The sequence below is a fragment of the Acipenser ruthenus genome, chromosome 11 (assembly GCF_902713425.1).
Source record: "Acipenser ruthenus chromosome 11, fAciRut3.2 maternal haplotype, whole genome shotgun sequence".
NCBI lineage: Eukaryota > Metazoa > Chordata > Actinopteri > Acipenseriformes > Acipenseridae > Acipenser > Acipenser ruthenus.
This window is the reverse complement of record NC_081199.1, coordinates 40,889,628-40,914,799: the sequence shown is the minus strand read 5'-3', so window position 1 is coordinate 40,914,799 and position 25,172 is coordinate 40,889,628. Positions and strand designations below refer to the sequence as shown.

At 37.0% G+C, this 25,172-nt stretch overlaps 1 protein-coding gene across 2 annotated transcripts in view; it reads right to left on the bottom strand.

The window, feature by feature from the left end:
- LOC117426886 (zinc transporter ZIP10) overlaps window positions 1-24,765 on the bottom strand; it is a 43,811-nt gene extending 19,046 nt beyond the window's left edge. The window contains exons 1-3 of one of the 2 annotated variants that reach the window (XM_059033946.1): window positions 24,487-24,765; window positions 8,760-9,857; window positions 7,279-7,459 (exon numbers count right to left, since the gene is read on the bottom strand). In XM_059033946.1, the coding sequence (XP_058889929.1) occupies window positions 7,279-7,459; window positions 8,760-9,836 (1,258 nt within the window). In that variant the 5' untranslated portion in view covers window positions 9,837-9,857; window positions 24,487-24,765. The remainder of the gene's footprint in view (window positions 1-7,278; window positions 7,460-8,759; window positions 9,858-24,486) is intronic. The other variant, XM_034045055.3, reaches the window with a different exon arrangement.
- Window positions 24,766-25,172: the final 407 nt, after the last annotated feature.

Here is a 25,172-nt window from a genome sequence, read left to right as displayed (position 1 = left end):
ATATATATTAATATATATATATATATATATATATATATATATATATATATATATATATATATATAGACAGGAGGTAGATTAAATCATATTCTCTACTATTTCCACACAGTAAGATTTCTAGATTAAATATCTGCTTGCAAGGACCAATGAAACCCAGTGGCCAGGATGCGGGAAGTGGTTCTGACAGCTTTAGCAGTGCAAGGTCAAATCACAACTACTTTTTCCATTTGGACTATTTTCCTAAACTACATGTCCAACCCCCTGCAACCTGCCTTAAGACACTGTATTCCTATCTGAGCGGTAATGATGAAACCCCAGTGGAAACAACACCCTCCATGATAACTGCCCTCCAAACATGTTCTATTGCATCCAGCCTCATGTGGAAGACTATGTTCTACTGAGGCCGTAAATGGGAATAGCATGGTAACATGGATGTAAATGGGAATAGCATGTTAACATGGATGTAAATGGGAATAGCATGGTAACATGGATGTAAATGGGAATAGCATGTTAACATGGATGTAAATGGGAATAGCATGTTAACATGGATGTAAATGGGAATAGCATGGTAACATGGATGTAAATGTGCATTGTGTGTTCTACTGTTAAAAGGATCAGCACGTTCTACTAGCAGGGTCTCACAGAGGTTCGCCAAATCCAAAAACAACACTCCTTCAAAGAATCCCCTCAGAGCTGCGCACATGATGTAAACAGGCAGACACACTGGAGATGGGCCAAAGGACTTCAATGGAAAATTAGAAGTGTGTCTCTCTTATTATTTATTTTCAAATTCTACTGAAGCAGCTAGGAGACTTGCAATTACATCAAACAAAACTTCCGATATAAAAACTTCCATATGAATGGATTTCCCACCTACCCTAAAATTTAATTTATTGATTGCAGCCGGGGCGACGTGCAGTTTTGTGGGACAGAAGCAGGGTCAATTAAACCTGCCCCATGCATGTCCAGTACAGTAGGTTAATAAGGTGCTTTGTTAACAACAGAACGAACCCCAGGAGTACGCGGACGACAAAGAAAATCTTTACTAATCTCTCTCAAGCGGAACGATTCACCAAATCAATACAAGCTATGCACAAGAAAATCTCTTTGAATTGTAGTCTATTGATAAAACTATTCACAAATAACTTGGCTCTTCTCTGCATTGATTCCTGAAACTTTTTCCAACCACACAGTCCACATTGCTCTTAACTTAACCAAGGCAGATTAAGATATCTACTTTTCACAGGCTGACCATTAATCTTTATGTTCAGTGCTCTTGATTTATTTAGCATTTTGCACATGTGTGATGCACTATTGTATCTTGAGTAAATATATCTTTACATTTCTTATTTTTTCACCAAATTATAAAAATGCATAGCAAGTATGGAGGACTGTCTGGTCTCCTTTAAAAGGCATTTTTAAAGGAAGCTGGAAAAACTTAACGAAAAATTGTGCTGCAGCTGCATCCAAAACTTTCAAAAGGGAGAAAAAGTTGCGATACCACAGACTCATAGACCCCATTCCCCAATCTTCCCATAGGCTTTTTGTTCCGTATGATTATAAACATTATATTGATTAACTGTGTGCTAGATTGGCATTTAAAAATAGGACTTGTGCCAATGTTTCGTAGGTTTATGTATACGAGTATGTACAGGACAGTGGCGTTGGATTCGAGGACTCAAATTGTAAATGTTTCTCAATAATCCCACCGCAAGCTTTTTAATCTCCAAAGCAGACCTTTTAATATCAGTCACAGTGCTCTTTCCAATTCCAAAATCTTGTGCTATTTTATCCCTGGTAACTCCCTTTTCCATAAGTGAAAGTATTTAAGAGCCTGTTTAAATGAAACTTTAAAAGAAACAAACTATTCTAAAAACATTACACTATCAGAACAAGTGTTGAATATATAGTTAGTTCTATCTCCACTGACAACTTTAGTATAAAGTGTGCTTCAGTGTGACCGGAAGCTTATAAAATCAGTAGGTCTATAGGTTTAAAGAAGGGCACCCACGATGAGTTCAGCATGATCCCGGATCCTATTCATTCACTTAAACAATGTTTCACCATTCCGAAACTGCTCTTAATGAGCATTCTGTTCTGACCATCTCAGTAACAAGATTGGTTCCCAATGCAAGCTTAAATCAGCCCCCAGTGCTCAAACAAGCAAGAGACTTCACATGGGTAAAGTAGTCCTAGTATCCCAATAGACAGACTTAATTGACATCGATCCTAACTGACTGGTTAAAATGTATGAATACTAAATCTGTTTTATAAAGGGATTTGATGTTGTTCCAATAAGGGGAATCTCTACATGACAGTAAGATAAATAAATAAATGTGCCATCAACTGTTAATCTGCAATTTAACTTTTGCATTAACCTCTTAGCATAGATATTTGATTAAAACCAGCACTTGACATTTCTTCATGAGAGATTTACCAAGGCTCTGGTCACCATTATTCCAAGCCAAGATTGTCTAAGTTCATCCTGCGGTCTTGAAATCAAACTTGCAATAATGTATGTATTTAAATTTCAGGGGTGGATATCATCATATACCAAACAGCTTAAAACAGATGGTCTTTCTTTATTACAAGGGCTACCTTAAGCGGACAGATAGAGCACGAAGAGAATTCTGGCTCAAGAATGCTAAGCAGTGTTAGATTCCTACTCGTAAAGCATCATCTACATCTTTAAATCAAAGTATTGCATTACAAGCAACTCAAGCTTCAAAAGGGCTTAAAGAATACAATTAAGACTTTAAAACACGTATCAGGTGTTCAGCTTTCATTACCAAGCATTGGATGCCTTTACTACTTTACTGGGTTGTTTTAAGTGTTTTCTACAATATAAAACTTTCTTCTTCTTCTTGTTAAATATATATATATATATATATATATATATATATATATATATATATATATATATATATTAATTGGCATAACATTTTTTTTTCTTGAATGCACAAAGCCATCAGAATGACCTCTTGTTTTTAATGAGCTGCAGGTACTGTGTGCTGTCGATATTAGCAGGATTTCTTATTAGAGACTTGTCAGCCATTAGTGCCTGAACGAGTCCACGGATATGATTCATGGCTATATCAGAGTGAAGGGACAGCACCTGCTGGAGACAGCTGCCCTACTTTCAAACTCCTCAAGACACTTCAAAGTGCTGCCGCAGCACTGACAGGAATTACCAAGCTCAAAGGAGTGCTAGCCAAGGTTTTAACATCCCTTTTCTTAACTCATATTAGCAGCAGCATCACCAGCTCCCCCTTTCCTGGTGATCAATACCTTTTGGTTTGTTTCCTTGCTTATTTATTTATACGTTGATGTTGTACCAGGAAGCATGGTAGCAGTTTTATTTCTGCCCATTCCACATATAAAGTATTGCTGAGCTACGTCTTTAAAAGGAAGCACTTATTTGTAAAGATTTAGTTACAGAGGATACAATGTTAAACCACACTGAAGAGATAAACCGCTTTGATGTTTATTGGCAGTGTCAGGTCTTTAACTTGGCAGCTCTTCAATTTGTATTAGAAATAAACAGAGCTGGAAGTGTCACTTTCAAAAGCATTAAAAAAATTCATCAAATACGGCATGCATGGACCATCACGTTAATCTGACAAACTTTCACTCTTACACTTACTTCTTCAAGTGTTGCATGTAATTTATTAAAGTCAGATCCTTGAGACAAACTTGAATTGAAACTAAACAGCATACACTGTTAGGGATCTTCAAGCTCATCCCTATCTCATTATCTTGATAAAAATGCACTTTTTTTGTTGTTGCAAGCAGTAGCCAACTGGGTAAGCTTTCTAATTATCCGTGTTCAAAGCCAGTGCAAGAAGATGGCATTCCACGCTGTTTGAACAATTCAATTGGCAGAAAAAAACACTTAGCAGCCATTTTACTAAGCCTGGATCCAAATTAACAGTGTCTGGCCTCCGAACTCAAGCAGATCCTACCACACTTAACAGCCAATAGAGCCACCCCCTCCGAGGTGATGAGAAAGAGGGAAGTTAATGAGGGATTATCCGTTTCACTCTATGAATCTGTATACAGGATCAGCCAGCACTCCCTAATGATGCTGCAATTATCTAAACAATTACCAGAAGAGTACTTTAACCCACCATTATTACTATCGCTACACAGAGTGCTCCGTGACATGACACCGCTTCCAGTTGCCAAAGTTAACGATCTGAAAACAGCAATAATAACACAGGAGGGGAGAGAAGCAACAACCAAGGCTAGCGAGGTACAATCAATATGATCATCTCCTGGTGTTCGGTGTGCTTTTGATTAGTGAATACAACACTGCAATATGAACAAGAAATGGTTACTGATCTGGACAGATCTTAATGCACAATGTGTACTTCAAGTGTTGAAGATGGAGTATTATTCGTGTACAGTTACTGTGCAAGTATAGCAGAGAAGTCACTACAATGCCTGATGCAGATTCTGTCTCCGCAGGTCAGAATCCACACTGATATTCCATTATGCAGAAGTGTGCACCAATGTGTAGTTAACCCGAAACCAGCCTTGTAATTAATTACCTTCCCGGCAATCTGATATGCATTAATCTTGAGTGTTAATAAGAAGTATTACAGACATGTGCCTTATAAAAATGGGAGCTAAGAAGAGATTGATGTTCACAAGATAATTCAATACCCACATCGAACTGCAATATCTTAAAAGCACCTTTCTTTATACTGAGACGCCATTAAAACTTCAAAGGGGATGACTGAAGACAGAACTGAACCCCCAGGATTTCAGTACATACACATTATTTAAGTACTGAAATCACAGTTAAAACCTTCATAGACATAAATAAGACAAGAGCAGTCTTTGTTTCTAATGGGAAAAAAATAAGGTACAAGAATTATTCTAGCGATTGAAGTTACAATAGTGATCGTATATATACTACTAGTACAGTAATTGTTGAGGTGTGTGGCATACCAAGTCACAAACTAAAAATAATATTGTGGATACAAATAAAATGCAGGAAACAACAACAACAAACTATATGGGACAGCTGCAATTCTACAAGTAGAAATAGTTTTACATTATCAAGTAACTAATTCTGCAATACAAACAATTGGCTATTTACTAGTTAAGACTAATTTACAAGTTAACAAAGCCAGTTTTATTTTTTTTTTTTATTGACTTACTGTGTGACATTCTAGGGAAAAGTCACCTGGTGCTACAGCCTTGCCAAGCTGTAAAACTGGGTATAAACAAGTTGATTTGTTTTAGTTGAGCTAGACTAAGCTAATGATCTCACATGCCATAGTCTCCTCTTATTCTACTGCAATAGAAGTAGCAGAAGCTTTGCACCTTGAATCCCACAAAGGAAACATGGGAATTGAGACAGGAGTCCCTCAATGCATCCTATTGTACTTAAATACCCTTCATCCCAAGACACACACTATTAACGGCACTGGTATCCATACCAGAACAGAGCTTCTCAATGTGACTTGTGGTCATTACATTAAAAGCCATATTTTGCCTTTCAGCAAGCGGTGCGGGCGAGTTAACTGAACCTTTAACACCTAGGGATATGCAGCCTCACATCTGTCTTGTTAAACACTGTAGAGCACATTCATTTAGAACATGTTAAAATAGCCCAAATCGAGCATCAGGCATCAGCCATACTCTCTGGATAAATGACAACGCAGCAGAGCTCACTTTAGCGAGAGCAGGCTCTCAATCAGCTGGTCCTTGAAAAGTCCCATTTATGTTTTGATGAATGCTGGTTATTCACTGCATTGTTTTATTCTCAGGGTTGTTCGTTTTCAAGTGTGCTACAGTTGCAAGACTCTCCAGCTGAATTGTGTTTCTTACTTTTAATATTGCTCATGTTGTTTTTATGGTGCACTCCTGCATTGTGTAGCTTTATGGTGCAGGTTTTGATTTTTTGATAATTTTGACCTTTAAGACTGAAACAAAAAAGGTGTCAACACCCTCCTATTATTGGAAGCAGAGGATTTGGGGGGGGGGGGGGGTCCTGTGGTTAACTCTCAGCACAGACATCAATCCACTGTGTGTCCTTGGGAAGTACATTCATTTCACTGGGCTTCTACTGGAAGGAAGCACGGATTTTAAAAGTTTAAAGGTTACCAAGCAATGTATGTAAGTAGCATGCACGTAGGCATGCATATATATTTAATAGCTTCTTGTAACAAATGTCCATCAAATTCAGACGAACAGTTACAGAGAAGTCGGATAGCAATAAATAAATAAATAAATAAATAAATGAGAGGGAGAACTGAACTTGTCATAATGTGCAAATGAATGTGCACACAGAGATATGCAGCTATCTAACTAAAATCACCTACAGATGCTAGTGCCTCTAATGTGTCACTTGGGTGGGTATTTACCACAGGGGATCAATGATGTTAACAGTAGTTAAATCATACACTCAAATAGCACCTTCATTGGAGGCTGGAGTTTATACTGTCCACCTACAGTGCAAACAAGTATGAAGCATTAAAGTATTTAACACAGAACACCCAACTTTAACCAGCCCTGTAATTCCTTTAAAGATTTTAAGAAAATAAATAAAAATAAATGTAAACTTGTCACGCCCCGAGTGCATTAGAATCTTTCACTTGCAGATCTGTACACATTTCACATACCTTAGCTTCTACTGAATACCCGCCTCTATTTCAAGCATGTTAAAGATCACACAGCACTTGTTTTTAATGGTAACGAATTCCTCTTTGAAAATAACCATGCACAGGCTGATCTGAATACACATCTTCACCTGCATTGTTTAAATTCAGCTTTTTAGCAGTCAAAAAACTGGATTGTTTGGATTTCCTCCGTCAATTAGTTAAGCACACATACAAACTGGTGTATTCATTCTCTACTGCGACTGTGTGTTTAAAAAGTACAGCCAATTATCCATCACATCACTTTAATCCTTTTCTTGTATTGTTTTCATGTTGACTTGTTGAACCTATATAATGTAGCTTTCCCAAATACCAGTACCACCTATTTAACAAACAAGGATCACTGCAATGCATACAAGTAGGGTGCAGTTTTTGTTCTGTTTACACCAAAGTTTGGCAAAGAGAAAATAAAACAAACAGAAAGATGGTAGTTATGGGTTGTTGCATTCTTTGGGAAGCTGAAACAAAAACAAAACTAAAACTAAAGAAAAGCAAGAGAGATTTTCTGTATAATCCAAAATGGGAAGGAATGAAGGATATGTAATGAATTTTGAAATTAATAACTGCACTCTTTTATACTTCCAGCCTGCGAGTGCCCTCCCCTGCTTACCTGACAGAGCTGACTCGTTCAGAGACTTGTGGTCGATGGCCAGTTCGTCACTGTGTCGGATGCAGGCCCTGCTGTCGATCTGGTAGAGCAGAGCAGGGCAGAGGTAGGTGAACTGCTCTTGGGAGATCAGGGAGCTTGGGCTAAAACCATAGTACTCCAGCAGCTGTGTGACGTTCAGACACTGAAAAACAGAAACACAGGGGTCCTAGTAACACACCATTTAAAAAACTATACATTGCTACAAGCGCTACATTTATTATGTATTCATTGTAGTAACAGTGATCTTACACTTTAATTTATGGTGGAGGCATTGCCATTTATGACCATGTGTGTGCAGAGGTATGCCCATTTACACAACGCTACATAGTGCAGGACTGCTTTGTGCTTTTTTTCCCCCCTTTGTTGACAGTATTCCCTCCAGGGATAGATTAAGAACTGAAATGCCTAAGCCAATAAAAAGATGTCTGAATGGCTTTATACCCTGATATTTTTAACAAAGAGTAATTGGGAGTTTTATTAGGTGCAGACCTCCGTTAAGCATCAAGACTCCAGGTTTAATCTCCGCTACATCACTAATCCTCTGCTACCAATCAAGTTCATATAATTTTAATCAATTTGACTCCCTGTTATAATTCCACTTCTGTGCTTTCACAGTGACTAAATTCATCATCTTCAAAATGCTCTCGTTTCTTCTGTTAAATGTCAACGACAGGTTTCACAGACCCGGATTAGCACCAACGTTGAACTACAGCACCTAACCTTAGGTAAGGTAGTGCAAGATCAGTGGTAATCTGAGTATGTGAAACCAGCCAGCATTGGAGAAAATATATCAAAATATTCTTTTGGAGTTCAATGAACCACACACTGTAAATTTGAACAGAAATGTAATACTGTAAATACAATTTATTAAAAAAAAAAACACACCCAATTTGCACGCTGTTAAGACTGTAGAAAAACTGCCAGTACTTTGGTGGAGTATTTCAAATAAAGAATCGCTATCATTAAAGCACTTTCATTTAAAATTCCATCCACAACGATCCTTCAGTATTTACCTTCTCCATAATTCTTTCACCTCAAGGTTTATGATTGCTAATGTTCTCTGCAGTGCAGTTTTTCATAATTTAAATGGATCAATTGGAGCAATTTTCACTGAAATGCTTGGAGCACCCTGGGGGGCAGATTTCTCATTGATTGTTGCTGGTTCTCAGTCCTGTAATGGGAATACCTGTCATTTATCCTCGAGAAAAAGGTCAAGTGCTGTCATAAAACAGCTTTTTTCATTTTTAATCATTTTCTGGGTGGGGGGTAGCTGGTAGTGGTTCTGTGGAAGACTGTTTGCAGTCTCCTAGTAGTAAAAAAAAAAAAAAAAAAAAAGAAATATGTACTCCATTTATATCTATAAATGACAAATACAGAAAAATACTTAAGGCTAGCTTTTCTTTTTAGGTCTACCTTGATAATCAATGACTAAAGGCACTTACCTCATCGTGCAGGTGTGCTTCGCCCGCTAGATGATCACCCAGAGAGAATGGCACAGTGTGTTTGGCAGCAGCTTTGTGATTGTTGTGTGCCTCTCGCTTGCGTACATGTGCGTGCTCGTCCTCAGAGTCATGGCTGTGTTTATGGCCACTGGCATGCTCATCATTGTCAGTGTTCGTATGTGCATCCCCTGTGTGCAAGTGAGGGTTCTGGCTTTCATTGCTGTGGTGATCACCCTCGTAGGCAGCCACGGCCTGGGGAGCTGCATCTTTGTTACGGGTGCCTTTCTTTTTCTTCCTGTGCTTCCTGGTCACGGTTTCTGTAGACTGATGTTGCTGCTGCTCGTGGGTAGAGTTCAAGGTCTGTGAAGCCTCTGTGGTCACGCTGCTTCCAGAAACACTGTGGTTCACGTGATGGTGATTATGATGGGAGTGATGGTGGTGTACGGGAGAATCAGTATGGTTGTGGTAATGTGGGTGGAGTTTGTGCAGGTGGTTGTGGTCCTCATGGGAATGCCCGGTGGGAGTAGGTCCTGCTGTCCTTTGCTGGGACTGGTTGCAGCGGGCAGAATGGGCATCCCTAACACTAGTCTTGTTCTCCTCCTGGTTGGAGTGCGTGTGAGAATGGGAGAGTGGAGTAGGGGGGTGGTGGTGCGTGTGGGAATGCAGCCCTTCTTGTACCTCCAGCGCGTCCAAATGAGCCACGTGATCGTGTCCCAAGTCCTCATGGTCCATCTCTACCACATGCACTTCCCCAAGCCCCAGGCTGGACAGCAACTTCTTAAAGCCTCCAAAGTCTAGTTTCCCTCTGTCCCCATAGCGCCGGAACAGCTGCTCTACATAAAACTTCTGCTCGCTCTCAGCCTCTTTGCCAGATGGCGAGTCGTGGTCAGGAGGAGGCTCGATGTCCACACTGTTCCGCATGTAAGGCTCCTGGGAGATCTGGTAGTCATTGTGATCGTGGACATGGCCCCCCTCCCCATGGTGGTGGTGGCCATCCTTGTGGCAGTGGCTGCACTGATGAAACAGGAATGTCACCACACACAGGAAACAGAACTTGGTGTGCATGTGTACCTTCATAGTTTCCTCAATTCTCGCCACCTGAGACAAGAGACAACCAGTATGAAAGCAGAACCCCAAATTGGAAACAGAAAAGTACCGTTTACAGATTCCAAAGTCATTGAATGTGTTTAATATTCAATATCCAAACTTCACATTTATCTATGCTTAGTAAAATGCAGTAATGTGTACAGTATATTTGTTAAAAGGCCTGATTTAATCACATTTTTAAAAATTGAAAAATGTTTTCCCCACCTCAAGGGCAGTGGTATCCTGGTTACAGTAATTACTGTTCTAAAACATGAACCTGTCTTTTCTGGGGGGGGGGGAGAATTTTTTTTTTTTTATATTTCAGCAGGTGTGATAGGCAGGTGAGCTTTTCTAGCCCCATGCAAATCACTTACAATGTCACCCAGGACTTTATTACTGCTATAATAACCCTATTACAAAAACTGTAATTTTAGTAAAAAACAAGCTTTTACTAAAATACCAAGGAGAAACTAAGAAGCATTTACTATCTATCTAATTATCTTCAATTTTTTTTAAAGGAGAAAGAACGCCTGGTAATTTTACAAAACTGGAAACAAACCACAGAATAATTACTGAATAAAGAATAAACAGATTAACAAATTCCGAAATTATTTCTCAGTTTGCGTTATTATTGCGTACACCTGAAATGATACTGAATAATGCTGACAGTTTGCTCATTTACAAATTGCAGTGGGGGAGGGGGAGGGGGGTTACTGAGTAATTTATTTTAAAATTAATATCTTTAGCAAAAGGTGACGCATTCAATAAGATTTTCTTGTGTGATTGTCAGGCAAATCAGTGCATTTTTGGCAGTGACCCGATAAAATAAAAAAAATACTAATACTTCTGATTGGTTTATATTTGGGGAAACACCCCCGATACAGTCCATATATGGATAGTATTCATCACATGATTTGAATTAATGTATAATATGATCAAAGTCAGGGAGCAGACTACTTGTTCATAGAAAACAAATTCATGATTTCAAAAGTACAGTTTAATAACATAATACACATTCAAACAACTCGCACACTAGGAAATTAAGATTCTACCACTTTATTTTACATTTAATATATATTAGTGCTAAAACGTTTCTTGCTCTTATGTTCTTAGCTTGTTTTTGTTTTTTTTTGTTTTGTTTTGGGTTTTTTTGCCAGGATTTTATTAAACAAAATAACACTTTAATAGACCACTTTTAAAAAAACTGAAATTAAAGGGTAGAAACTTTGAACTTAAAATGTAAACAAATCAAGTGCAGAGACATCATCACATTTGTTCAGTAATTGTAAAATAATTGTGTTTCTTATTTGCTCCATGTCTGCCAGCTTGTTTTTTATCATCAGAGCATGTGCATTAAACAATTTGACATCACTAGAATAGCGAGGAAGGGTCCCAGGACCAGAAACACGCTCGTTACGGTTTACATGCAAGTGACTAATAAATAAAACCACCTCTAGCGAGCGAGCTTGTCATGCGAATAAAAACTTCTTAAAAGTTTCCACTGCGTTTGTCGCATATATTTTCTTATTTGCATAGGTTTTACCGAGTTTTAAAGTTGGATGGAAAAAGGCCTATTGATTAATTTTCTCGGCAACAGCGGAACCATTTAGAACCCGCAATACTTTTTTTTTTTTTTTACCAGCCTTAATTAAACAATTGTGTACCGTTTACTTGTATATCAAAAATACATTTTTAAATAGCTGCATCTATAAGACACTTCATACAAATATAAAAATGATTACCATAGATTTTTTCTAAACCTGTGCACTAGTGCTCAATACTACTAGGCTATCCACTGCACATAATCAGTTCTCTGCAAGTGTTGCATTTGTTTTTTCAGACGTCAGATATTATTATTATTACCATAACTATTATTATACAATATACTGTTATCAAATAAACTCTGTGGCCAAAAACTACCCAAAGAAAATGGACATGAGCATGGCTTTCATACTGCTGACTTAAAAAAAACAGTAACGTCAGAGTATTATACACCAGTACAAACAAATTGCGTGCTCAAGATTTCTGATGCAGAAATCAAAATAATTAATCCACTCATCCATCTTTTTTAGGTAAGCGTAAACGAACTGCTAGCCGGGGTTAACTGTATACAAGAACAACATTCAGAATTGTGGACTTGCCGTCAAGGGGGCGTGTTGCTCACATCTCTCAGCTGTTCCTGGTATGTGTTTCCCTAGTGACGTCACGCCAACTTCATGCATCTCTGGTGTGTTGTTGGTATTTTCCAGAATTATAGATAGTTTTACGTCTCTCCGTGCTCTAAAATTGTTCATGGAGATTTAATTTCTTGCTCATTGTGAAAGTAAACCAAGTACAACCCCAAAGCCAAAAAATGATTTTTTTATGTGAGATATGGACTTTAAAATGTGGAATTTTCTGTTTTTATATATATATATATATATATATATATATATATATATATATATATATATATATATATATATTACACACACACACACACATATATATATATATATATATACACACACACACACACACACACAATATTTCTGCTCCAAAATATTTGTAGAAAGCAGGAATTGTCAAGTCTAACCCTTTGAGTTAGCTAGCTCTCAGCAGGTGGTAAAGCAATTTGTAGATCAGCTGATGACTAACCACAAAAACAAGTTTTTTTTTGTTTTTTTTTTACCACTGCTGTGCAAAGAGACGAAAATTCACCTCTGCCAATTATTGTAGTTCCGATTTTAACAGATACTGTTTAAAGTACCATAGCAGTCTAATAAGCACTAAAGACTGTAAACAAGTTATTGGACTTCACTTACACTCCTTGTGAGTGCTTGCAATAAAATGCAAGACAATTACATAAAAAAAAAAACAGCAAAGGGAATGCGTGACATCATTTCAAACTAAACAAACATGTAAAAAAAAGGAAATGTAAAGTAAAAAATACAATAAAATAATCTATCGATGTGACAGTGGATGCTGTATATTTGAAACAAAGCCCCATGCATTTAAACTTTTTTTTTTTAACAAAATGTTTTAACAGACAGTACAGTTTACTCTGTGTTGATCCAAGTTTTTATGAAACTTACTGTTTAAAATATGTAAACAGACAGAGAAAGACAGTCCAATATAAAATATCTAATTCAATAATGTCTACTTACAACAGCTTGCTCTCCGTTGTTCCAGATAATTTAAATCGCATGCATGGGTCTGCAATCTGCGCTGCACAATTTTAAACATGAACACACATTACAGCACCAATTTCCAACCTCTTACAGTATTTATAACTTTGAATCGCTGTGAACTATAACCCTTTAAAAGCATGATGATAGAGACAACAATCTCATTTACTCAATCCAAGATTTTACAAAAGACGCACTGTAGTACCTCAATAACCATACTGTTTGAACCTAGAGTAACAGTCTGCTATCTTCTAAAACAGATGGTTGTTTGTCAATAGTTGAGCTTTAAAAGACACTCATATTTTACATAATTATCATGTGACAATAAGTAAAATAATGGGAGTCTTTGTTTTTACGCCAGAATATGAAATACAGTGGAGCACTTTATAATATATTGCATACCTTTGCCAATACGAAAGGAGGCTAGATTCTACAGGAAACGTGGTGAACTAAGCTAAAAATATATATATGTTTGATTGGAACACACACAAACAACACATGCAAACCGCTACTCAATGTTGCATTTATTAGATTTGATATTTTAAAAAAAGGAATCCTGACTTACCGGTAACTACTGGAGAGGCTATATTTTCAACAATGGCAAGTGAGCTAACGATTTACTGTATGGTACTTTACACTGAAGGGCTAGGTTTTTTTTTTTTTTTTTTTTAAATGAAATAACTCATGTAATGACTTATTGTATAGTTGATCTTATATTTAGTTGAAACAGATGTATTGCTTAGCTATCACTCCTTCAGAGATCAGTCAACAAGAGGTGCAGATATCTATTTTATTATTAAGTGTTTCTGGCTTGGTGGCGGTGCTTGATCTGACTTTTAACAGCATAAAATATCACCGTCACTGTGACTTTGCAGCTTTCATCACAGTACCAAGCTTGCCAAAGCTACTGTACCTACCATCTTTTGTGACATTTTGTAGCTCAGTTATTATAGAATGATGCCAACATACCTACCCAAGCAAGCTAAAAAAATGAATGATTACCACGGATGCAGGACTCTCCAAAACTATTTCCCATTGAGGGTCCAGGACGCAGAAGTTTTGACAATTTTATTTTTAACACAAACCAACAATGTATGTTGGTTACACTAGCAGACATACCAATTGTGAAATGTTCATTTAAAGTGACGCAACACAAAAACCACCTAAAAGTAAGAGAAGTTTTCTTCGCAGAACTGATTTCACACCGTGAAGGAAGTCTTCAGTTCACAACGTCTACATGTTTATTATTCTGAAATGTGCCAACCGGAACTGGAGATCAAGGTCTTGCCCAACAACATGACCTAAAAAGTACAGCAATCAATCAACCTACCTGCAAAAAAAGATCCTCTGGAGTGTGAGGGACAAGGAAAGGGGGGGGGGGGGGGGGCTTTTTTGAGAGTGCTGTTTTTGTGACCAAAATATCATGTGATAAAGTAAAAATGCACACTCTGCAAAACAACAAGACGTCCCCGACCTTGTGGAACTGAAACATGACTTCTGTTTTTCAGAACACAAAAGAAATTGCTTTCCTCAAATTCAGGGTGCAATTTGTCAAATTTCCAGTGGGGGGATAAAATAGACAAACAACAAAACATCATGGCAAGCCTTGATACATCTGTAGAGCACAATTTAAACAGAGAATCACTAAGTTACTTATTTATTTATACCGAATCAACTGCTAAAAAATCTTTAGGAATCTCACATAATGAAGTTATTTTTTATGGATACGGTCGTACTTGCCAACATTTGGAAACTGTTCAGCGGAATGTTGTTCAATTGACATCTTATTAAAAAGGTTGAAATTTACTTTAAACAACATTTTGTTAACAGCTGATGGAGTGATCTTGTTTGTTTTTTTGTTTTTTTTTTGTGATGCGGTTACAAAGATTCTAAGGGCATATTTCTTATATCCCTCTAGCAAAACCATATTTAGAATGCGTGGAATCTTTCCATTGAAGTGTATAAGATAATAATATAATATAATATAATATTATATATAATATTATATAATATTATATATATATATATATATATATATATATATATATATATATAGAGAGAGAGAGAGAGAGAGAGAGAGAGAGAGAGAGAGAGAGAGAGAGAGAGAGAGAGAGAGAGAGAGAGAGAGAGAGAGAGAGAGAGAGAGAGAGAGAGAGAGAGAGAGAGAGAGAGAGAGAGAGAGAGAGAGAGAGAGAGAGAGAGAGAGAGAGAGGTACATTATATATACTTGATATTCATCTTGAATCTTAATGGAAAACCAATCCCATAGATTGAGACTTACAGTAGTTTAGAGTGCTTGTTAATGCTTCTTTTTTAGAAGACCTCTAGCCTTTGTGTCTTAATCAGAAAGTAAACAGCTTCATCTGATCCGATGTGCACCAATATACACCTGTGCTATTTTCCCCCTTTTATACCTCCAGCCTTGCTGTCTTCCATCTGCCAATGCAGCAAGCCAAGCAAATGTGTACACACATGCATTGCAGACTCTCTCACTATCTACTGTACTGCCAGCAAGACAATCATAACCCATTCAAACTGATTGGATTGCCAACGTGCCGTTGTTGTAGTTTACCGTCTTTTTTAATGACCCTCATTATACTGCCACCCCCGCTGCAGCTTGGTATCGGTCCTGGAGTTGGTGGTATAGCGAGGGAGCACTGTATATCTAGAAGCATGGTATTAGCTCCCTAATCTCTGATCATAAGCTCTTTCAACACTAGGCTTCATAGTATAGTCCCATGATCTTTTTCATATGACCATCACCTTAATTGTTTTTAAAAACACACTAGGCAGTTTCATAATTATTTTAAGCATGTGTGTCGAGTTTATTAAATAAATAAATAAATAAATAAATAAATAAATAAAAGGAATTTGGGACACAAAGCCTTCAGTGACAAAACTAAAGTTTATAATAAGAAGTTTAGCCAGAGTAAAATCATGACACAGGGCCAAGTACTGTACTGTATGAGGTTTGCTGTACGTTACTTCTGGTTGAGCAAAAGCAAGGTTTATGATACCGCATGTCCATCAAAGTAGACAATACACAATGGTCCACTGCTCACCCGGATAATTAGGCTTGTACACCAGGCAGTTTACGAATGATGGGTAAATTTATCTGCAAGAACTTTAATACAGGTTCCTACTGCTTTCCACATCTCAGGACTCAAAAGGAATACTGTTGAGGGGCCTAATCTGTGCAGAAAACTGCACTTTTTACACCCAACCTGTACGTCATGCATCGAGGCTCAATTATGCTACACAATGCCTACTAGTAAGCAGTTACCATCTTAAATAATGGAACATGTTACTAATTATCTCTTACCGGATAACTTGTTGATGTTACCTGTTTGTGCAATCGCCATTAAACATATACTGTTGGACTAGTGAAAACAGATGGGTACATTAGTTGTACATGTTTCAGGGCCACAGTCAAGCTAATTAAACTAAACCCATAAGAGATGTTTACTGTATAGTTAGAACTTTTGTATTCCTTTAAAACCCAACTTTGCACTGGAACATCTCTGAAAATGTCCTACAAAAACAGCATGTGAGCAGATTGGAGTTACTTTGGCATCCCTGGACACCACCACACTGGCTCCTAATGGTCCAATTAAGGAACAGCAGGCATGGCGGTCACAGACAGATCGGAACCCTCATATCTAACAAGGCATAGTCACAGGCTCATACATTTCTCATTGCAGCTACAGTACTCAAGAGTTTGTGCCACTAAAAGAATAGAATAGTAGTTTAATAGAAATCCTGCAATTAAAAAAAAAAATGTAGGTAGAGTAAAATACAATACCGCTTCAAATGCATGTCATATTTCAAAATAAAACAAAATCAGAATAAATAAAAGAAAAGTGTACACAGATCTTCATACCCCGTTGATTTAACAACATGCCACTGACCTTCAAAATGAAACCCAAACCTTCCCGGTAGAATACTACAGTTGCCTTAGCAAATCCACTTCAATTATTTAAGTACTTAGTTAGTGTAGGTTCCTCCACTACACTGACAGTACAGGACAGGTCTACCCTGCCTGAAAGCCAGACAATACTTCTACATCTTAAAACACTCAACAGGTGCCAACACATCAGATAGCAGAGGACATACATGTGATCCACGTTGTATAACCAGTTAGTGCCTCATGTGCAGTGCTACACTGTCTCATTGCTTACAGCTGTCAGACTGGAATCTGGAAACCTGAATACTGGAGAGCTGTGTACAGTCACAGCCCAATTCTGTGCAGTTCAAATACAAGTCAAGCCAACCAGACAGACTCAAACTTTGTAAGACTGCCAACACCTACCTCCTTATTCCATACCTGTCCTAGTGTGTGGTATGCTAGCTGTCCACCGCTCTGTGTGGGGTGGGACAGGCTGGGGCAAGATTTATAGTTTGAAAAGTTAAACCAACTTCCAATGACAGCACAAAAAGTCTGGAGGCCCACAGGGCTAAGTCAGCTTAAGCAAATGAAGCATTACCTTCAAAGCACATGCAAAGATTATATAAAACAGGATACAAAATAGTCTTTATTCTGTGTAATTAGTTCATTTTCAAGCATGTTTTAACATTACTGAAAGTCATAGAACTAAAATGTGTTAAAATAAATACAGTAAAGGACATCATAACTTTTTTACTTGTCATGAAAACAAATCCTCAGAAGAAAAGATTGAAAAGGTTAAGGGAAGGCACTATGTGGGATGTTCATTAACGTTAACTAGGTATTAAAGCTGTAGTGTACAGTAAATTGGATTATACAGAAAAACACACATATTTGAATAATTTGGGGAAGTCTGCACCAAGTTCTCCAATTGGTTTTAAAGGCTCAGCTAATACAGAAACCCAGCCAACTGACTAGCTTTAGTAGACTTGAAGAAACATTATTGAGTGTACACCTACATTTACTTAAAGAGTGGGATTTATTCCCAGTTTGTTATCTAAATCTGGTAACAGTTTAATGATATTTAGGTAATCAGAAAGAAAAAATATATTGCACTATACAAAAACAAAAGAACGTCCCGACAGAAGAATAAGGATAAGAGGCAGTAGCCTGCAATACCGTTACATTATATAATACCATTTAAACAGCCATTCTGGAACCTTGAAAGCTGAACTGAAGTATTACAGTGTAGGGGTAAAAAGACAGAGTCAAAAATTTGACAGAGTCAAAATGCTGAAATAAAAATAGGCAAATAGGTCAACTGTATTTGTTAGTTTAAAAAGAAATACAGTAATAAAATCATGTATTTGATCATGTATAAATCATGTTTTTGATAATGGCTGGTGCACTATTTGTGAACACACTATTTGTTTCATAACACTTTGCTGTTCGTGCCCTACATATATTGTAAAACTGCTTGGCTTTTCAAAAAATCTATTTATGAATGGTTTTAAAATGTCATTTATATTATGAATGGATTGAACTGCTACTGCATTTCCATCCATGCACGCTTCACAATTACTCCCTAATCATGTGACGTGCGATTATTCTACTACCAGTGTATTAGAAATCACTATCCAGCAAATACTATACATTAGGCTAAAGTAATGAAAGGTGAAACTTGAAATGAGTTGTCTTGATTCATTTCTAAGAAAATAGTTCAGTTGTGTTTTTCATTGGAAGAAAATACCTTTACTTGTGTCCCTGACTGAGTCAATTCCAACTCCACACTACCCTCGGCGTTTACTCTGCAGAAGCCACCGTTATGTTTGTATTATTATTGCTGAAGGATATATTTGGGGGGAGGGGGTGGGGGGGGGGGGACTGATATCGCTGCCTTTTTTTCTGACTTTAACCAGTTTCTGAAATGGACGAAGGATAACTGCCTGAGTTAGATTAAACTTCTTTTTGACAGCATTTTCTGGTGAAATGCGGTTAACTCTTAAAAAAATAAAATAAAATAAAATAAAAAAGAGAGGGGGGTAATTGGGTTATATAGGGTAAAAAAAAAAAAAAACTACCATTAGGACAGTTACTAGTAGGGCTAGAATGACTATTTGGCTTACTAGTTGCTAAATAATAAATCTCAAATGTGATATGTATGGGGCTCTATTTGGGAATATACTGTTTCGTAATACTATGCTGTTATAGCACTATATTTTAAAATGGCTTAGAATTTGTAACATGCAATTTCCATGGTAATGATTTCCAAATGCAACTGCACTTCCGTCCATCTGAAACCCCACGCTTCACAATCCTGTGACGCGCGATTAGGTCGTCTGTCATTTTGCTATTCGACTAGTCCGTTATCCCTACTGTAGTTACTAGTAATGGGGCTACATAACAATTACTGGCATTTTAATGCTTGCATCTGTTTTAAGACTCAGCAACTAATAGCTGAAGAGTTTTGTACTTTTTTTTATTTTCTTAAATGCATCAGCTAACAAGGTCTCAATCTCTTGCACATCTTTAACACTAGCAGTGATCAAAGTGCTAGCACTGATTATCTGCACCATTTAGTTTAAAATTGCCCGCTTAACTACATTGTGACATTCCAATGACTTTTTTTTTGTAACTAATGGTTAGGTCACATAAAAAAAAATTAAATAAAGTTGTTGCTGATTCTGAAATGAGTTTTTCTGTTCTACTGAAACCGATACTGTAGCTGCAAAGAAGAACATAGCGATTGCTGACTTGTTACCAGAGAGGATTCATATGGATTCCAAGAAAGTCCTGGTTTAAACATAGGGAACATGCACTCCTCAAGTTACATCATTAACATCCTAACAAATAGTCCATCATTTCAATCACATTATTGTATAACTGGTAATCATTTTTCTACAACTAGAAAACGTGATTTTTACAGAATTAATTTTTCTAAAAAGTATTACATTTGCATCAAATAAATCTTTCAGTATTGAAAAATCATTGCAATATAATTGCATGGCCCATTTCTCAAATTGAGCCCATTAAATGAAGTCAATATTATGCAAACTGGGATTAACTTCAATGATCCAATAAAGTGAAATGCTCACTATTATTAAGCCATAAATATCTGAGTGTTAATCTAGTCAAATCATTGCTGTTAGCAGCTGGTTAAGGAAACAGGCAACTTCAAATTGCCTTTGACTCGATTAGCAGTAGTAATAGTAACACATTTGTAAATAAACTACTATAAAAAAAAATAACAACTTGCTCAAAATGTCTTGTACCCGCTTTATTTGTCTCTCGTAGTCACACTGTTACTATGCAACTGCACAGCTAGAGTGCGCAGGTTCACTGGACATTAAAAACCGCGCTGCACAGAGGTTATGGGGCATTACAACACTTCTCAATGAATGGGTTCATTGCAATTATTCTTGCACCAACATGTTTTGAGCCTGATAAGCATAAAATCAAGCATGAAGACTTACTGTAAAGAGAGACATTTTCCTTCCAAGCCAATCAATGTCTGAAAGCATCCAAATATAGCACATACACCACTGTGCTAAGTCTGCACCCTTTTTTTGTGGAAGCTTATGTTACAGAACTAACTAGAAACACGTAGGCGCTTGTATTGTGCAGTGTTCCTAAATGAACAATGATTTATTAGCAGCTTTTTAACATCAATGTTTTTATTTATTATTTTCACTTAGGAAAACAACATGTGTTACTGTAATTTAGCACAATGCTCTGTGAATCAGGCCCATAGGCTACTGTACAGCTCATCCCAAAGATTTTGGGAGGAAACTTTGCATAAGAACTGCAGGAGATTCTGAAAATGACTCATCACTTGTCTGTGGACAGATGCAATAAACCTAAATCAAACAGAACAACACACTAATGACAAGATATAATACAAGGACCCAACGTGGTCCGAGTTCCTAGCAGTGGGAACTGTAGCTGCATGTAAATACAATATGACACTTGAACAATGTACATGTACAATATTACCTATTCTCAACACAAAGCAGTTCTTTGAAGCAAATTTAATCTTAACAATGAACACACAGAATTATATTTAACTCAACAACACTGCCTTTCTGGCTTGTGAAACAGTATTGTACTGTATAAAAGTGCAATGATTTTTGAATGTGCCACCAAACCAAGGGATTTGTCTGAAAAGTATTCAAGAAACATAATTAGCACAGATGCTTATAAAGCAGTTACCCGATTTACATGCTATGATTTTACCATTACAGCCTTGAATCATTTTTGCCGTACTGCAGGCCTTGCTGTGCAGGAGATAACCACTCTCGGATGAATTCAGTTGGGACTGGTGCATGTGTGCGGATACCAGTGCAAGAGATTTTAATACGGCGAGAGTGACAGACAATGCCCAATTGGGTCACAATTCAGACATGAGACTTGAGGTGTTTGATAGATAGACACTTTCTCCTTTATTATAATGACTGTTTATTTAAAGTCAGCATAGCCTAAAACCGCATTAAAATTGTTAAATTCACAATGGTGAATGGTTTCGCTCAGCATTTAATAAACAGAACAGAAAATAAAAAGGTTGTAACATACAAACACAAAACAGGACACGGCGCTTGAGGCCAAAATAAACAGACAAACAAAACGGACTACAGACAAAACACGGTGAGCAGATTTAACTATTATTTTTACAATTACTACCTCCGTCTCCAATCCCGTTCTCCACTCACCGAACACCCAACCCTGAGTGAAAGAAATGTGCATCTATATATGCTGTTGTGCTGGGATTCAATTACTAATTAATTATTCACTTGAATCCCAGCACGTGAATTAATTCTGTGCAACCCCATGCTCACATACTATACTTTAAATGCACGTGCAATCCCGTGCCTAAATATAATTATACAATTTAAATACTTGTGCTGCACACACCCATTTATATCCCGTGTACCAACTACAATACACCAACATTTAACACACAACACGCAACATACAACATGTAAACGCACACAAGGGCAGGGCACATTGCCACAGTTCCTCACAGATGTATTTTTCTGGATTCCAGGGCACTTTCATATTTAATTTCTAATGCAAGATTGTTATTAATCCCCAACACTGTGCTGCTGATACTGTAAAGCAGGATTTTTTTGCGGCAACTTAATTTTGCTAATAGCTTTCAAAGTCAATTTTTGCTGCAATAAATGTTTGAGCTTCTTTTTCTTTTAAAGTACAGCACATGTATGAATAATATATTTCACAGCGCATTAATTTTGTGGATTTTTAATAAACGCGAAATTAGCAAACATTTCTGGCTCACGAAATTGTTTTGCTTTACAGTACACAAATTTCAGGAAATTGCCAGATCATCTGTCGGGGGCAGAGGTACGGAGACACAACTCCTTCACATCCAGAATTTATCATCCACATGTTCTGAATATTCATTTGTGTACGTGTTTAATATCCGTTTACGCATGTTCTCCATAGTTCCCTAGTGTTGTTTCTGCTTAGTTGTATCTGACTCAGGTGTTCTAGATCACTGTTATTAGGTAAACTACAAGACTTTGACAGTAACGTCTGTCAGTTCTAAGCTTGTTGTGTGTCATCTGTCAATAACTGATTGAAAGAAAAGAAAAAAAAAGTCTGCCTTTAAAGATGGCCAAGCTAACTAACTTGCATTCCAACAATTAGTGCAGTATGCAGCAATGAGGATGCAACTGACTTTTTTGCTATACATCTGTATGCTAAAATTGCATTTGCTTAGTGTGCTTTACACACCCACACGCAAATGAGTGAAGTTTTTTTTTTTTTTTTTTTAAACAAGTATTTTGACTTTGAAATAGTGCCGGTTTATATCTGACACTGTTCAGGTCAACCGATTATATCCCAGGATCTCATGATCAGCTGAGAACAACAAAAAATATCAACAGAACTATATTCAACTATTTTCATTCTTGCAGATGGGAGTTCAGTGGGTGTGTCCTAAGACCAACCAACACAAAACACCTTAATAATTAAATCTGTACTTAGTCTGTACTAAACACTGGTTAATAATAATAATAATAATAATAATAATAATAATAATAATAATAATAATAATAATAAATTCAACACATACAATGCCAGGCAAAACAAAAAATATGCTCCTTTATAATAATGATGTTTTTCATCAACTAACAGATTAACTTTACATTTGCAACCAGCCTCTCCTTGCACAGCATGCCTCTGATCTCCAACCCTAGGCCTGTTTGTAACTTCAACTCATTGCAAAATACTTAAGTAGAATAAAATGTTTTGTGTACTTAGGCAATGTAACAAGAACTCCAACACCAGTCTGAATCTTGATTTTTTTTTTTTTTTTTTTTTTTCTGTATTTAGTATTAGGGCTTAAAATAAAATTGTGTGTGGCCAGAGCAGTTTTTGTAGAGAACACTCATGCTCAATCACACATTTGTTGACATTTCTTCTAAACTATTTGTCCCATACTTTTCTCATAAGTAAATACTCAACATTGTATTTTCTAACAGTGGCCTGTATTTATTTAGCTTCAAATTAGAAATGTATAAACACTCGCAAAATACCATTAATGCTTCTTTTCTTAAAATAAAGGTATTTCAACCTAAAGGCTACAGCTATTTGGAACTTGGGGGATTTCAATTTTGAGTCAGCGATTAAAACTATTCAAGGCAAACAATGTAATATCGTTGCGAAATAAAATTTCTTAAGCAACTAAATGTGTGTGTGTGTGTGTGTGTGTGTGTGTATAAAAACACGACAGACCATTTTAAATGCAATATACGGCCTTATAAAAGCCTAGAGTTAAATAGGAAAACGTGGAATGCAGAGCAAAATAGATTTCCCATTCCGAATCATATTGCTTTAACTAAAACCCTTTAAAATAGAAATACCTATTATATATAGATTTCATAGGTACTGTTTAATCGCTTCATTATGCTTTCTATACAGTGCCGATTCAATCATACTGACATCTTTTTCAACCGGAGTCAGTGATGAGTTTTTTCCGGCCTGTGTCTAGCGTACGCAAGGTGCAATGTCATGCAAGTAATTCGAAAAGAATACATGAATTTACCATCTGGAATTTAGAGCAATAAAATAAAACACCATAAGGACGTTTAAATGGTATTCATAGTAAAATATTAAACAACAACAAAAACACAACATTATAATGTGTGTTCTTTATGACTACACACGTGTACCAACAACACGTTTAAGATGATGAGCAATTCCCCCATCCACAAACCACGTCAACTGCAGCAGGCTAGCGCTCCCGTTACGTTACTTATAAACGTATAAATACATAAAAAACAAATAACTTCCCGTTTTCTCATCCGTCTAGGATTTTTTTTCAAATCAAGTTTCTTATACTAATTAGTATTGCTTTCTGATTTATTAAGCAAGTCGACTTTCCCATTCTTTTTAAACTAGCACAGACTCGACTTAGCTCTTACTGAAAAAAAGCGGCACAGATATTTTAGTGATAAATATAATTGTTAAAATATGATTGTTCCAGGAAGCTACCCGGAGTTGTTATGGTTTAGCTAGCCGGTTCCGTATTGCGAGAGGGACTGAAAACAAATCGGGTTTTTTATAGCGTTACCTCACTCGAGTGCCGTGTGCATCTCCTCTTCGCTCGGTACCAAAAAATTAAATCCGCAGACACGCACAAAAGGCCAACGGAGATGCGGGATTGGACATTCACAAAACCCCTTACGTAAAATGTACAGCGGATATAATTACTCTTTGCAGGTCGTTACGCTTAGGTAAAGTGCAGAGGGAAGAGCGGTCACATGGTTGTCAGACCTTGTAAATAAAGCCTTTTCCGCGCGCACTCACTGAACGTAATGTAGTCTGATTCCACCTATTTGGTAGAGGAAATGAGCGTACAGGTTTTTACAGGCACGGTGCTTGAAGCTGCGTTGTATTTGTACACCGTGGCGCATGGGGGATTAGTGAAGCGTGGGATTGGGTAGTGCATTCTTTTTTTTTTTTCTACAGATGCTCCTTTTCTATGTCTGAGAATGATCTGCAACTGCAGTGTGCCGCTTTGGAAGTGCCAGGTTACTGAAGTCTACGCCATTTCCGTAGCTGGCCAGGCTTTGTTCCGTACTAGCCATTCAAATTCAAATTCAAAGTGCTTTATTAGCATGATGCTCAGTATTTGGTATTGCCAAAGCAAGCATTGATGACAATTGTCATTTTACATACATCAATTTGCATGCAATCAATCAATCAGTCAACAGTTTACAACACATTTACAACAATAAAACATTTGAAGTAACAGTT